Source organism: Trachymyrmex septentrionalis, unplaced genomic scaffold, assembly GCF_001594115.1.
Source record: "Trachymyrmex septentrionalis isolate Tsep2-gDNA-1 unplaced genomic scaffold, Tsep1.0 scaffold126, whole genome shotgun sequence".
In the NCBI taxonomy this organism is placed as follows: Eukaryota; Metazoa; Arthropoda; class Insecta; order Hymenoptera; family Formicidae; genus Trachymyrmex; species Trachymyrmex septentrionalis.
Window position 1 is genome coordinate 1,167,874 of NW_017304395.1, and position 16,291 is coordinate 1,184,164.

The 16,291-nt window shown below is 31.3% G+C and overlaps 2 protein-coding genes across 4 annotated transcripts in view; one reads left to right on the forward strand and one right to left on the reverse strand.

Annotated features, from left to right (window-relative positions):
• The window catches only part of LOC108755686 (probable ATP-dependent RNA helicase DDX23), a 1,917-nt gene extending 827 nt beyond the window's left edge, over nucleotides 1-1,090 (reverse strand). The window contains exons 1-3 of the mRNA XM_018498846.1: nucleotides 1,008-1,090; nucleotides 602-717; nucleotides 3-183 (exon numbers count right to left, since the gene is read on the reverse strand). Coding sequence (XP_018354348.1) covers nucleotides 3-183; nucleotides 602-717; nucleotides 1,008-1,023 — 313 coding nt within the window. The 5' untranslated portion in view covers nucleotides 1,024-1,090. The remainder of the gene's footprint in view (nucleotides 1-2; nucleotides 184-601; nucleotides 718-1,007) is intronic.
• Nucleotides 1,091-2,343: 1,253 nt separating this feature from the next.
• On the forward strand, nucleotides 2,344-15,172 carry LOC108756037 (ubiquitin carboxyl-terminal hydrolase 16). 3 transcript variants are annotated; one of them, XM_018499581.1, is made up of 13 exons: nucleotides 2,344-2,528; nucleotides 2,906-3,042; nucleotides 3,115-3,302; nucleotides 6,124-6,280; nucleotides 6,465-6,632; nucleotides 8,126-8,347; nucleotides 11,526-11,788; nucleotides 11,878-12,110; nucleotides 12,271-12,775; nucleotides 13,227-13,536; nucleotides 13,697-13,966; nucleotides 14,344-14,519; nucleotides 14,874-15,172. In XM_018499581.1, the coding sequence occupies exons 1-13, from the start codon at nucleotides 2,444-2,446 to the stop codon at nucleotides 14,944-14,946; spliced, it is 2,787 nt and encodes a 928-aa protein (XP_018355083.1). In that variant the 5' UTR covers nucleotides 2,344-2,443; the 3' UTR covers nucleotides 14,947-15,172. The 3 variants fall into 3 exon arrangements, with proteins under 3 accessions (XP_018355083.1, XP_018355096.1, XP_018355090.1); XM_018499588.1 differs by having other exon boundaries at nucleotides 2,444-2,528; nucleotides 2,909-3,042; XM_018499594.1 differs by lacking the exon at nucleotides 14,874-15,172 and having other exon boundaries at nucleotides 13,227-13,606; nucleotides 14,344-14,457.
• Nucleotides 15,173-16,291: the final 1,119 nt, after the last annotated feature.

Below are 16,291 nucleotides of genomic sequence, written 5' to 3' on the forward strand. Positions count from 1 at the left end.
ACCTCTACTGAGTATCTCCATAAGTTTCTTTCGTTTGTCAGCTTCACCCATTATATGAACTATCTGTTCAGTGCGTTCTGTCGGTTTACCGACGCTGCCAATATACACTACAGCCGGCCTCCTCAGGTAAGTCCTAGCAAGTCGTTCCACAGCCGGTGGCATTGTGGCAGTGAACATCACCGTCTAGAAGTCAAAAGTAATCATTAATTACAAATTAATCATATAAATCTCAATCGCCTTTTGATTCTTAGTAAACATAAAATACAAATGACAAGATGGTAAGATTTTCTTAAAAGAAAGGCGATCATCTTAGAAATACTAGACGCAAAATATTGAATTTACTTGATCGCAAATCACTTCCATTTCAAATACATATTTCATTTCATGTATTTGAGAAATAAATTTACAAAATTATATTTAATAAAGATTTCTAAATAAAAAAAATAATGAATAATTTATTCTTCTCTTTCTTTTTCCACATTTGTTAGAGCTAGCTAAGTCATGGATATTTGTCATAAAAAATTCACACAAGTTTGGGAAGTCCTGATCTAATGAATAAAAACTACTAAACAAATATTACAAATTTAAAAACTTCTCGTACTTGTCTGTATTTCTTCTTTGTATTGTAGTTGGCCAAAAGCTTTTCCTCATTTTCTGCGTCTTCATTATCCGGTTTCAAATTTGTGACAGGCATATATTTCAGAATTTTCTGAACATCTAAAAGAATTCATTATTTTTTATTTAATGCATGCGCGCGTGTATAATATATTGTATAACAAGACTCTTCTATAAAAAAAATAGTAAATAACGTAAAATCTGTAATTAACATAATATTCGTAAAAAAAGCACAATTTTATTAATTATACAAATAATGAAAAAATACAGTGTCTTTTGAAAGAAGTAAGAATATTGATAAATCAAATCAATATATAAATAATAAGCAAATTTCAATTTTTTTGAAATTATAGAAAAGATGTTATAAATCTTGTTATAAATCTTTAAAGTACCTGGCTCAAAACCCATGTCAAAAATTTATCGCTGCTAACTCATTTATATGAGCGACATATGAAATCACATGCCTCGTTTGTCGTTAAATATGAGCGACTAGCGACACCATGAACACGTACCTTAAATCGTAAAGCCGGACCGAGATCTCGAATGAAGAAAAAATTGACCAATCGCAATGATCATGTGATCAAATTATTCAAATGGATGCATTCAGAAGCACAACCGCTCAACTCTCGAGCTCTTTTATCTGTTTGGTCTACATTGTTATATTTAATGGAATATGCCAATCAAATGCAAGAGCTCGCTGAACGCTCAGTAAGCAATCGTTCTTCTGGATGCACCTAACGTGATTTGTTAATTTTTTCTTTCGGACCGATTTCTAGCATCGTGGACATCGGGCTTAAGAAATAAACCAATTAGGGCTGCCGCACACAAAATTCAACAATATGCGGAAGGTGTAAACTTAAGCCAATGAGCCAATCAGGATACTGCTTTAGATTACGTAATCTAATAGAAATAGAAATAACAGTAAACTTATTCATAACCTTACAATAAGGTGAATTTCAACTTATTGAAACTCATCTTATGGATAAGTTTACTGCTATTTCTATTTCCATTAGGGGAGATCTAAATATCCTGATTGATTCATCGACTTAAGTTCACGTCTTAAGGTAAGGCTTCGCACAATAAAAGGAACCAGGAATAGAGGACATAGAATACAAGGCATTATATAATGCGTTGCAAACATTTGTTGCCAGTTGAAACGTTTATAGCGACCAGAACCAATCAGAAGCATAAATAATACCATTAATTGATTATCGCGATAAACGTTTCAACTGGCAACGAGTGTTTGCAACGCATTATAGAATGCTTTTAAGAATTTCAACCTATCAGAAACTGTGTATTCTATAATACATGATTTTTGATAGGTTGAAATTCTTATTCTCTGTTCTCTATTCCTTTCATTGTGCGGAGTTCCTTACTGTTACAGAAATTTTGTATGCGTCAGCCCTTAGTTCGGATATATATAATAGGTATTTTAAATCTTAAGCCGTAAGAAATTGATCAACTGCAGTCGAATGCGAGGAAAATAATTGATTGTAATTCGTCCATTCCTTATGGCTTAAGGCTTAAAGATGTCTTTTCATGTCGATGCTCGACGCTCATTTTCGGCATCAAAATAAGTCATATGATAAATATTGACGAATATCAAGCGTCATTTTAATCACGTGACTTATTTTAAGACGCTGAAAATGAGTGTCGAGCATCATGAAAAGGCACCTTTAAGTAGAACGCAGCCCAGTTTCCACATGGTTTTTTTTACGCACGCAAACGTCAGGTCACAATAAGGGTTCAATTGACGAGGTGATCTGTGGAGCGGTGAACACGGACGTGTGCACGCGAAAACGAGAACTTTTACGAATAGTGCGGCGAGATGAGTAAAAAGCGGAACAGACAACCGGACGCAAATCCGGATGTCAGTGAGGCTTCCACAGAGTCTTGTGAGGAGACGTGTTCAGGTTAGAAACGCGTGCTTCCCTGAGAGTTTCTGATATCTTCGAAATTATCTTGGAGATAATTGTATTGTCGAGCTTCCTTATTTTTTTAATTTTTAATTTTTTATGTTCGCTGCGGTCTTTCTCTGATTCCTAGGGATATATCTTTGAATTCTCAAAATAGAGTTAGTAGCAAATCGCGCAGCTTAGAAATTTAGCAACACAAAGCAATACAAATTTAGAAATTTTTAAGTCGAGAGATTTTACATCCGAATACTTAATAATTTAAAAACAAATTTTAAAATTTAACACATTCAAAAATGTCTATTTATAAAATCTTTAAAAAGACATTTAAATTGAACTTATATTTTATTATAGGAGTAATATTAATTGACTGTTAGCAGGTGCAAAATGTCCGCACATAGCAAAGGCCATTAACTTGAACAAAGTAAAAAAAAATTTTAAAAAGACTGGTATATTGAGCAAATGTTCCATGTGCAAAAAACTGGAGATGGATCTCAAGACAGCAGAGGAGATTGTAAATACAATTATTTGATTGAAACGATATACTAGCTATTAAAATCTAATGTAAAATTATTTAAATTTGCAGTGTGATATTTCAAAGCCTCTGTGGATTTGCTTGCAATGTGGAGAACAAGGCTGTAGTAAAGAGGAAAAGCAGCATGCCTTTGACCATTATAGGAAGCCTCATAGCGACTGCCATTGCATGGTGACAGATTCTTATCATTGGAGTGTTTGGTGCTATCAGTGTGAAATTGAAGTTCATCCTAACAGTAGGTGAGCTAAATGATAAACTATTTTAATATATTAAGTGTAGAAATAAATTATCTAATATTTTTTATGAAATTTGATATTTATTGTCCAAACATTTCTGGATATCACCAAAATTAGTAATTCAACAGAATATCCAGCAATCCTTGAATGTCTTTAAATTCTAGAATTATTCTGGAATTTAATATATCTTGAAAAACTTCTGAAATACCTGTACAATTTCAGGACTGACCTGGAATTTTTGTTATTCTTTTATTTAAAAAAATTGAATTATGAAAAAAGAAAGAAGTAAGAAATATTTCCTGCTTATGTGCAAAAACTATGTTGATAATGATGAATTTTATGATTATTGTAGATGAAACTTTAAAAGCAAGTATGTACATTGAAAATTAGACTAATAACTTATGAAATGTCAATTAATTAATAAGTTTATAAAGTGATGTTTGTGATATGTTAATAAAAAGAAATGTTGTGTTTGGATGTAAACACTTTCTTAAAGATACAATAAGACAAGTTATTAATAGAAAATATGAATTTAATGTAATTATAAAATCGTTTGTTGTTGAATGTTCATTTATTATTTATAAAGCATGAAGTAATATTGTTTCAAATTTATTTGCGTTTTAATTAATTCATCATGGAATTCTGAAATTTTAATATAAAAAGGCACAATATTTGCGCGAATCAATGAAATTGATCAACTGATGAAGATTAATTTATTTGAAAAGATTTTTACCTGACATGTCCTAGAATTGTTCTTGAATTGATTAGCCAAATATCAGGATACCCTGATTCAATATCTACATTAAGTGAAATAGACATTTAGCTGTAAAACAAATTTATTTATTTTAATAAAAATGAAATATAGTTATTTTGTTTGTCAAACTTCACATAAAAGAACCACCTTTCACTAATAAAACATGTTTAATCAATCGTGATATTCTTTCTATAAATTTCTTCAACTTTTGAAATAATTGTTTCCAAATTGTTAATGAATTTATTGCAAGCAAAGATTAATCTTTCTATCGCACTGAAATCTATAGTCGGTATTCATAGTCGCATTTTATATTTAAGATTACTTTAAGTATAATTTTAAGATATAAGCCAGCCACATTATTTGAAACGCCCTTGAAATAAGAACAGACTATAGATGATATTTCATGGAAATTTTTCTGTAATTTGTAACTGTAGTTTCGACTGACAACTTCGTCGCTTTTCTATTATTGCAATTCAACAGCCAATGACTCAACAGATTGTAATCTGATACTTTAAGTCGGTAGCTACTCACTGAATTATCGCGAATTCACTCTTAACGTAAGTTGGGCGCCAGGCATGAGTTAGCGTGCCATTCTTTGTTACTCCTCTAAATCTCGAATAATTATTCTCAATATTTCTTTAATGCGACGGATGGCAGCTCAGCCTTGCACGGACGGCGGGGATGGGTTATTCGAAGCGAGAGTAAATCGGAAAGCGAAAGAACAAATAAAAATTATTTCCTTTAATAGTAAAAAAATGACAAACGTATATTTGATATTTGAAATGAGAACAATTACAAGAATTTTCTCAAGTGCGCAATTCCGTAGTTACAACCAATCATCTCGGTGCAAATATGAGCTCGTTATAAGAAGTTATCGAGTCGCGTAGCATAAAATAATACAAGGAACGTGAACAGGCGATTATCGCGAGAGTTATTACAATTCATTGGTTGATTCATATGATACATTTTTCATATATTGATTGATCGTACGATACATTTTTTTAGCATATTGACTAGCTAGAATAGAAAGATTTGAGAACCTCTTTGTTTTACAGTCAATCAACAGCTTTGTCATATGACATATGAAATATTAACTTATGAATACCAATTAACAGATTGAAGGACTCTTCCTATACAACATAAATAAAAGACAAAGTAAGAGTCGACACATTTCTTTAAAAAAATCACACTATTAAAAGAATATATTACAAATAAAGAGAGGTAAAATTACATAATGCAAAAATAAAAAATTACAAGTTTCGGCTACCGGATTGAGCCCTCTTCAGACATTAAACATATCAAAAAACAGTAGTACAATTAACAATTGTCGCAAATAATTATCGCAAATGTTCGCATATTCATAATATTTATAGTTCGGGTGAGTCTTGATGTAGAACTCGACATTCTTCACGTACGATTGAACAGTCAAAAGTGTATCATATCTCTTGGAAAAGTTCAAAACATGTGTAAATTACTCAACAAGTGTATCCATATAAGTATAGAAAATAGCCATTGGAATATATAAAAACAAGCGAAACACAGACGTGAAAGACGGACATTGTGTGTCGATTGTTGTGTACGCTCGCTGATACGGATCACCACGGTCCGTATTGAATATTATGTACATATATGCGAACATTTGCGATAATTATTTGCGACAATTGTTAATTGTACTACTGTTTTTTGATATGTTTTGTATCTGAAGAGGGCTCAATCCGATAGCCGAAACTTGTAACTTTTTATTTTTGCATTATGTAATTTTACATCTATTTGTAATATATTCTTTTAATAGTGTGATTTTTTAAAGAAATGTGTTGACTCTTACTTTGCCCTTTATTTATTATTATTTATTATGAATACAGTCTATAATTTGCCTGAAAGGTTGAGGAAAATATTAAAAAATAATATAATAGAAAAAAATAGATTATTTTCATATAATTGAACTATGCCTATATGTTTTAATATTAAATATAAAATTTTAAAAAATAATTATTTGTATTTGCATACACCAATTAAAATGCATGTTTATGTTCACAAATATATATATTTTGTTTATTATTTACTTTTCAGGAAAAAACTCCTAGAAACTGTAGAGTTTATCAAAAAATATGTTAATATACCACAAATATCTCAATCGAAAATGCCAGCGATTCAGTGCCAAAAAGAGATGATAATTGACATACAGGAGAAAGAACATAAAATATTGAATAATCTTCCTAAAGTCGGGGTATATGAATTATATGATACATCCTTTTTTATATAATTTAATTTCAAGTTGCTCTTCTTAATCTCTCTTTTCATGATTTTACAATTTCTTTTTTAATGTAGAATGCAATAATGTGAAGATAAATTGTATAATAATGTTAAAAATATTTATTTTAATTAAAGAATTTTTAAATTATGCATTATAGGGCTTAGCAAATCTAGGAAACACGTGTTTCTTCAATGCTGTACTTCAATGTCTAGCGCAAACGCCTTACTTGGTGAAAGTGTTGGATGACCTACGTATACCTGGGCAGAAATTTGTCTTGCCAGGTGGAAAGCACAAACCTGTCGATGCTGAGGAGGAAGTGGAGCTGGTATGTTTACCACTCAAAATTGTCTTTTATTATCTCAAGATCTTTGTGGGATGCTGGATTGTTTAATGTTACAACAGTTGCCTGTTAAGCAAAAGATCTAGATTTGCTTCTTAGATTTATCATTCTGCATATGTGATACTAGCAATTTTTCTGGGAAGAAACAATTTCACTACAGCAGTAACAGTGTTGAAAATGTAAATTAATTTCAAGATAACTGAAAATAAGCAAATTGTGGTACTGCGTCATTCCTTGAAGACGAGAAACCTTTAAACAAACAACAAGATACATCTATCTATCTCACAAAAACTACATGTTATGCAATCTTGTTGTATCATTGTTCGACTATGCTGATATTGTATATATTCTTTGTCTCAATCAAAGTTGTCTTCTTCGAATTCAGGTAGTTTAAAATGCTTGTCTTCGTTTTTCTTATGGTATTAAAAAATATGATCATATTACTCTTTTTCTAGATGATCAAACATCTTCCAATGTTTCATAATTCATTTGTTGTTTAACCTACAATATTTTCCGTACTAATACCCCTAGAAATTTTTGTGAATTAATATGTTTAATGCGGATTCTCATTCAAGTTCTCTTTCAAATATTCGCCAGCAATATGAACTCTCATGTCCCATTCATTACATGTCAAAGTTTCAAAATGCCTTCTCATATACTGCATTTTTTAATGCTCTTTCATCGGCTTTACACTTTAAACTAAATCTGTCTAAATTTCGTTCTGGGATAACTAGATACATTACTACAAAAAAGTTGATATGATGGTACTATTATGTATACTTCTTATATGATATGCTAATAGTTAACGCGCGCGCGCGTGTGTTATGTCATAATAGCAAGTCACTTTATGTTAATTTGCGATTAATTACTCTGAGCTATGTAATATATCATTGTTTTCTTTGTACTGGAACTAAATCGACTGCACCTAATTCAACTACAATTTGTTTATATTACGTTACAATCTTTGTTACAAATACTTGCATATATAAAGCTCAAATTATTATTATTAGTTGTACATTTGTGTTTTGTAAACTTATGCAATTTATATTCAGGTATAGCTTCGAATCAGCTGTTTAGCTATTGTCCGCCTATTGCGTGCAACTGGTCTGATATCATGTATCATATTTTGGATGTATTAACTTCTGTGTTACCACTGCACTCAATAAAGTTATTATTATTATTATTATTGTTAATATATGAAGCAATATGATTTACAAAAAAAAAAAATGAATATTTATTGAATACAAGTAAAATAAGCCGAGTTCATTATTAAGTGAATTATTTGAATTTATGTTTGATAAACTGACGAAGTCAAATTTAATCATCTAATCAATTAAATTGACAAAAGAAGATATGTCAATGTTGTTAAAGATTCATATAAGAAAAATCGTATCAATATCGTTAGAGATATAAAAAATAACTGAAATTTTGTATTTTCTTCGTCAAATAGCTAATTATTTTCTTTATTTGTTTTACAGCCGCCAATCGAGGGGACCTTGGAGCGATGGGGCAGTTTTACATCAATTCTCTGTGAAACGCTGTCGAAAATGCAAAACACGAACGGCCATCAAACTTATACTCCTTTGAATCTTCTCTGTAAGCTCAGGAAAAAGACTACGCAATGCGTCGATGGAGGACAGCACGATTCACATGAGTTTCTTCGACACTTATTGGAAATAGTTCGAAATGAAGATCTCCGAGTAAGTAAAAAAGTGCTCTTAAATATCTTTCAGTTTTCGATATATTTTGGTATTTCGATGGAACCCTAAATATTTATAGATCTTCCTAGTATTGTATTCTTACAATATTTAATGATTCAATATGTGTTAAATGTAAACACATCGTTAGTTATGAAATTTATCACTGTTTATTAGCAGGGTTGGCAACGTTACCTCATAAAAATAACTCATTATCGTTACCGTTCTTTTTCCTAAAAAATAATTCGTTCCCGTTACTCGTTATTGATTTACAAAAGTAATTCGTTACTGTTATCGTTACTCAAAATATAACGAGTCGTTACTTTTTCATTACTTTTTTTTTCTTGATACTAATAGAATATTATATACGGCTTTTTGCGGTAAATATAAAAAAGATATCAAAATTCTATTTTTTAGTAGAGGAATAGAGCTAAAAAAATATGTGCCTATAGTAAACATTGTGCATTATTTTCATAAATAAAATAGATATTATCATATTACATAATATGTACTGCATTTTTTGTAATTTTTATACTTAAATAAATTTATTTTTCGTATTACTTTTAATAAAATATCTTTAAATTATACGTTTAATTCTTAATACATATACAATTTTCTTTTACTGTACGCACAATGGGTCGTTAGTGTGTGAGTTAATTTCCATAATTTTTGCAAATATACAAAAATTATGATTAGTGGTTATTATTTCAGTTACACCCTGTATATATTTTAACATCTTTAAAAAAATACTTATGAAGTTATATATTTAAAAAGAAGGAAAGGATAGAAAGCATTAGTCAGATGCAGTATTCCGAAGAAAAGAAACAAGATACGAATAACTCATCGTGAATACTCTAAGAATAAAATTATATTATAATAAAAAAATAATATTGTTTGTAATCTGCATTATATACATATATTTAATTTGTGAGATCTGACACAGAAAAAATTTTACTTTAAGAAATTAAATATACTGTAAAGATTCTAAGTTAGTCTATACGTGTGAACTGTGAATAAATGAAAAAATGGCATCATGATCGCGTGATTTAGACAGCCAATCAGACTGTTAATGTTTCATCTCTTTCTTAGGGCTATAATTACGACTAAACTTTTACATAGTTAGAAATAAAGTAACGATAAAAGTAACTAGTGAATCGTAATCGTTACCATTACCCTAAAAATGTAATTGCGTTACTATGAACGATACTCAGAAGAAAATATAACGTCGTTACTCATTTGTTACCGAAAACTTGTAACGGTAACAACATTACAAATAACGCGTTACTTGTCAACCCTGTTTACTAAAAATAAAATAAGTTTTTGCAAAGCATTTAAACAATCATCATCATTTTTGGAAGCTTGTAAATAAACTTTCTTTCATAAATGTATGGACTTTCAAAATGATAAGTGCATTTTGAATATATCCAGCCAAAATTTGTCGTTTTTACTCCCTCCTTTTTTCTGTTTATGAAAACCATTCTTATTTTTTAATGGCCACAGAGAGTATATTAAAGAAATGAAAGAAAACTCTTATATTAAGATATAACATACGGTTTTTTAAATAAATCGTTCATTATTCTTATATTAAGATTTTACTTCATGCAGATATTAATGTGCTACAATAAAGATTCCATTACACTTAAAATTCCATAATTATTATTTTTCGTTAGATTTGCATTTAAAACTTAGATTTATACACATATTCTCTATAGAACTTTATATTATATTTATATTATATTATATTTCAGATAGATTTTTTTATTTTAAAAAATGCGTAGGAAATCAATGTTTTAAAAGCAATGTGTTAAATTTAGTGCTAAAACGAGTTCTTAATTTGTGTATCCAATATGATATAATGATAAAAGTAGATGTACAAATTAATTCTCGGCCTTTTTTTACTAATTTTGACATTTATTTATAAAAACATGAATACAAACTCAATCTTCAAAGTAATCTCCCTCGCTGTTTATACATTTTTTCCATCTCTCAAGCAATTGCCAGATTCCAGATCGAAAAAATGATGATGAATGGTGGCTTTGAATTAATGAATTCATCGAAACTTTTTTTGACCTCTTCATCCGACTTGAATTGAGAATCAGTTAAATGTTGTAGGGCTCGAAATAGATGATAATCCGAATGGGCTAAGTCTGGAGAATACGCCGCATGAGGGAGAATTTCCCAGCCTAAATCAGTTTCCAGAATGTTTTTTGCTGTACGGAGCCGAGTATTATCCTACAGCAGTATCATCTTTCTTCTTCCACTGCCAGTAAATGAGCTTTTTTTCAAGAGCGTCATTTACACGAATTAATTGCTGTTGATAAAACTCAGCAGTCACTGACCTTGTCGGAGCATCTCATAATGGATCACGCCCTTCTGATCTCATTAAATGCATAGCCTTTTTTGTATGGATCAGTTTTGCGATGCTCGTTAACGGCTCACCTAAATGGACACTTTTAGGATTATCGTATAATATCCACTTTTCATCGCAAGTAACAATTTTGTGCAAAAAGTCCTTTTCCTTAAACCTTTTTCTTAAATCTAGAAAACAAGGAGAGAGCAGTATCATGGCGTCTGTTTTTGTTTTCAGGAGTAAGCTTATGACTCACCCATTGACATTCTTTGCGAATCCTCTCCAGCTGTTTTAGGCGATAGGAAACGTCTTGCTCCAAGTGTTACTCCAAGCGCATTTGCAAGTTCCGATTGAGTTTGGCAAGAATTCTCATCCAAAATGTTCCCCAATTCCTCGTCTTCCACTTTTTTTGGTTAACCAGGGCGTTCACGATCCTCAAAATTTCTCTCTCGAAACTGTTGGAACCATTTTTTATATGTGCTGTATGATATCGTAGAATTTTCATCCAAAACCGAAGAAATCATTTCTTTCGCCTCAGTAGCGTTTTTTTTTAAGTTGAAACACAAAAAGAAGACAGTGCCTCTCAAATGTTGCTTTTCGAACGACATCGTGTTTACTGCTGATATTTCAAGTTATGTTCACAAGAAGATCAAGTATTGTACTCCCCCCCCCCTCCCTCATTTTAAAGTTAAAAGATGGCACTTCAAAATGACTATAGAGAGGGCGGAGAAAGGTAATTTCAACTTAAATGATTCTGAGGTCGCTAAAAGGTAGGGGCCGAGAATTAATTTGTATACCTAATAAATTAAAGTTATGTATGTCGCTCTGCAGAGATACCAGAGCATAATTCTAAAGGAGGTCGGCCTGAGCGGAAAAACAAAGCCGGATTGCGTGGAAAAGGGTCTGAAATCTCGCGTGAAATTCTATGGCAATCAGGCCAGTACGAGGTTGTTAGGACCAGAAGTAGTATTTCGCGGCGTGTTAGTATCTACTCTAGAGTGCCTGGATTGTCATCATTCGTCGCAACGCACCGAGCCATTTCTAGACTTGAGTCTACCTGTCACTGCGGATAAGCCACAGCCTCCACTCTTAAAGTAAAGAAAAAAACTTATTTATTTTCTTTAGGTTACAATAATTAATTTTATTAACTTCTAAAATAGTATATGATAATTTTGATATATAGAAGGAAGAATAGCGAATTTGAGGATGCTTTTGACATGATGAACATTCAACAACATGATTGTCAGACGGAGATTTGGAAATCGGAGGATACGCCATGGAAGCAGTTGAAGAAGGAGAAAAAGGCAGCGAGGAAGAATCGAAAAAATAAAAGGCACGAGAATTATAACAATTCTAACGCGTTAATGGATCTAAATAATCCCGCGGAAGAAAACAATGATAATGTTTTGAAATCAGGTATAGCTCTTTTTCTTTTGCCGTAGATATAGAGAAGCTATTTATAACAATTCGGATCTTTCTTGTGCGCTATACAAATGTTCCAAAAGGAAGACATTTTCCCATTTTCAATATTCATCTTCTACTAAACAAAGTTATATAAAAATTTTTTTATTTTTAGAAGAGAGCGACGCCGACGTGGAAGACAATATTGAGATGGACAATTCTCATCCGGAGATTGGAGAGTCTGGTTATAGCTCTGAGAAAGCATCCGCTGTCACCAGTCCTGTATCTCCTGCTGACCATCACCATCATCATCATCATCATCATCATCCAAACAACGATTTTAATAGCACAATCAGCCCTGAGGACAGTAATCTGGACAACAGTAATTTGGACCCAGCACAAGTTAGACATCCAGTGAACATTAACGCATTAACTAGTCCTAGTCCAATCGATGTATCGATGACGGACTTGACTCAAACCAGGATGCCGTTCGAGAAGACTGACAGGAACATCAGTACCATCAGCTCCGAGAACGAAGTGTTGGCCACGGCATTGGTCAGCTCTATAATCGTCAACTCTGACGTCACAAGCCCCGAGATACCCACCGCAAGTCTAAGTAGCTCTGCTGCTTCTAAGGGGAGTCCCACTAGTCCTGTCAATAATGAAAAAATTGCAGAAAGGTCAGATATTCAGATGTTTGAACATAAAAAAATTTTTAATTTTTTGATGTTTTTTCAATTTTCCAGTTTCTTGAAAGCTTAAGCTTATTAAATTTGCTTGTTGAATATTGATTTTTACGATTCTTAAATCCTGGATTTTTTACATTTTAACTCTTTAATATGTTTTTATATGACAAAATTAGTATTTGATTTCTTTCTTTTGAATGTTTTTTTTTTTAATTTTAGATTCAAAATTATAGAAATTTCATACATAGGCAATAAAAAAAATGTTAAACATGTATTTTCGAAGATCTTTTTAGATATTTGAAAGGAGGATGTTAAGTTAGGGCAGTTTTTCGGTAGTAGCCGTTTAATATTATGTGTAATTTGTACATCTCAGAATTTTTTCATTTTTGGTCGAAAAATGGTCCTAACTACATTCTCCTTTGAATTAAGTGTGGTATTTTCTCAGATTGGATGGTGTTAAAACATGGACTACTACTTTATCGAGATATGGTAGAGAGAAATATAATAACGGAAACTTCGAACGGAGAATTTCGAACGGAGATGATCCCGAAGAACAAGATGTATATAAAAAACTTGGTGACATAGTGAAGGGAATGTCTAGGCTGGGAATCGCCGGGCATCAATCACCTGGCAGGTACACAACCAAGGAGGGTGAATGTTCCGTGGAATCGTGCTTGAATCAATTCACTGCGCTAGAACTAATGACGGGAAGTAACAAAGTCGTATGCGAGGCATGCACAGCTCGTGAGAAGAAGGTAACTCAAAAAGAAAAGAAAGTGATCCTTCTCAAGATCTCTAAAGAAACTTGGTACATTCGAGAAATATGTGAGAATTGTTATAACATTTTCTTTTTTGTCTCCTTATGTAAGTGAGAATAATATCATTTCATTTTCACTTTTCTTTTTTTTTTCTCAGACTCAGGAAGGTTCGTCGAAGATGGTATGCACTTCAAGTACAAAGCAATACCTCATCTCTCAAGTACCCCCGATATTAATACTGCATTTGAAAAGATTTCAAACGCAGAGAATCGGTTTTCGGAAGGTTTTCAAGCATGTGTCGTTTCCGATATTATTGGACTTGGCACCGGTTTGCACAGATCGCAAAAAATCTCGACTTTATGCACTTTATGGAGTCGTCGAGCACAGTGGAACTGTTCATGGTGGTCACTACGTTGCTTATGTCAAGGTAAATTATATTCAGATTTTGAAACTTTTGCACTTTAACACGGGATATTTCAGATTTTATAAAAAGATAAGATAATGAACTTATTTCTCAAAAAATATAAATAAAAACGTGCATTGAAAAAAACTTTAAATAAAAATATGTTAGAACTCCGTATTTATATGGATTTATCTTTTTATTTATATGATTATATTGGAAGAATTTATTAAAGTTGTTGCAACCATATTGCAATAAAAACTAAAAAGTCAAAGAAAAAATACAAAAATATTAGATATTTCTACTTCTGATGATCTTTCTTTGTAAAAAAATATATGATTGTGGCATAATAAATTTGAAAAATTACTGTTACTTATTGAATTCTTACTTTACATTCCTGTTAGACGAGACTGCCACTATCACCAGATGATCCTCGATGGAAATTTCTTCCAAAGGATAAAGATCCTAAAGCGAATAATGAATCGAGTAGTTCAGATTCAGATGAGGAAGAAGCATCAGCGAAAGGTATATCCATTGTGGAACCACCACCTGGGAAATGGTATTATGTATCAGATTCTCGGTAAGATTCTTGCTATTATAACATATTTATCATAAAACACAAAAAAAGATATGTACATATAACAAATATCAGCTACAGGAGATTATAAAATTAATTCCAGAAGTTGCTTTTTTGTTTAGAAAATTAAACGTAATTTTCTAAGCACAAATCTCATAAAAAATTGATATTGCATGCAATTGTTCCTTGTCATGAGAATGTAATAAAAATTGTTACACTTGTTTGCTAATTTATTTTATGTGTAATATGAGTAATTACTAGTATATTTATTACACTATTTGTTTCATCGCCATTTGACATTTATTATAATTTTTTATATTTATTCTGTTTATTCTATATTTATTGTATCTATTCTAGGGTATCAGAGGTAGATGAAAATACAGTGTTACAAAGTCAAGCGTATCTCTTATTCTACGAGAGGATTCTTTGATTCGATAAAACGAAGCAGAATGTGAACGAAGATCGATGTAGTTACGTTCACATTTTTAATTCTCGAAAGAAAAAAAACAGATTTATAATGAATTTATTAATTATACAATTATTAGCATCATATCGTATGTTATCGAATGTATGATATATGTAACTAATTATGTGTACACACATTGCAAGAAATCTGTAATCTATTAGAAATATTGACAATTTCGTTCTTGTGAAAAGTTGTTTTTTTATAGTCGATTAGCAACAGCGAGAATTATTAATAAAAAACTTGGAAACTTTCGTAAAACGTTGAAGTGGATGTTGACAGCTGAACTTGATCGATGTTGATAGTACCTTGGTGGAATTAATAAGGTCATTGATAAGATTGTTATTAAGACGGTCGGTGCTTATGGAAATTTGCGTGCCTATTAAAATTTAAGTGATTAAGAGTAAGAAACTAATAATTTTATGATTTATTAGTTTTGTAGATATGTATACATATATATTTAAAATTTAATGATACTAAATTTTTATTTAAAACTGATTTTAATTAATTGTCATCCGAGTTTGATTATCAATAGAGATGATAACTGCAGAGAAAAAATTGTAATTTTTCGGCAATATATAAGATATTATAGCATTAAAAATATGCATACTTATACAGCATTTATATGATTTAAAAAATCACGAATTTAATAATGTATTATTGAAATATTTATATTAATAATCGCAAAATTTTTATTAATTGTAACGTCATTGTTCTTTAATTATCTCTGGATCTCTGGGGCTCCATTGATAGTCAAAATTTGCCTAGGTCCGACAGTTTTTAATAGTATCTCGTCGAAGATAAGATGAAATGTATCGCATAATAGCGATAGCAATACTGGAAACAACCAATCAAATGTTCCCCAACATGCACTTTCCTGCGAATAAGGGCGCGATTTCACCAAGACCAATTATTTAAGGAGATACTGGAGTCACCTGTATTACCGATAAAACGTTTTTGATGTTTTTGTTTCTGTCGAATTTCTTCGTAGTGGTTTCACAGAATGAAAATTTCTTTCCCATAATTAAAATATACATGCTAATGTACATACTTGTCGCTGGTGTGTTCAAAGCTGGAAAAAAAAATTATAGATTTTTTTATCCATTTTTATCTCATAATGGCGACCGAAATTAAAGTTAATCTACATTGTGGAAATGGGGTTTCTTTCATCAACCTCGGTTAAGTTAACAGATAGTTACACGAAGCTCATTTTTGTCCAGTTCCACAACTTATGATTAACTTTTAACCGAGATTTAATTTATTTTAAGTAATAATGAGTTGTGAAACTGTGGGCCTAAAGATGCCATTTCAT

Coding starts and splice junctions, on each gene's coding strand:
- LOC108756037 (XM_018499581.1), top strand. CDS start 2,444: ATGAGTAAAAAGCGGAACAGACAACCGGACGCAAATCCGGATGTCAGT. Junction 8,348..11,525: donor TTCGAAATGAAGATCTCCGA/GTAAGTAAAAAA, acceptor GTCGCTCTGCAG/AGATACCAGAGCATAATTCT. Junction 13,967..14,343: donor ACTACGTTGCTTATGTCAAG/GTAAATTATATT, acceptor CATTCCTGTTAG/ACGAGACTGCCACTATCACC.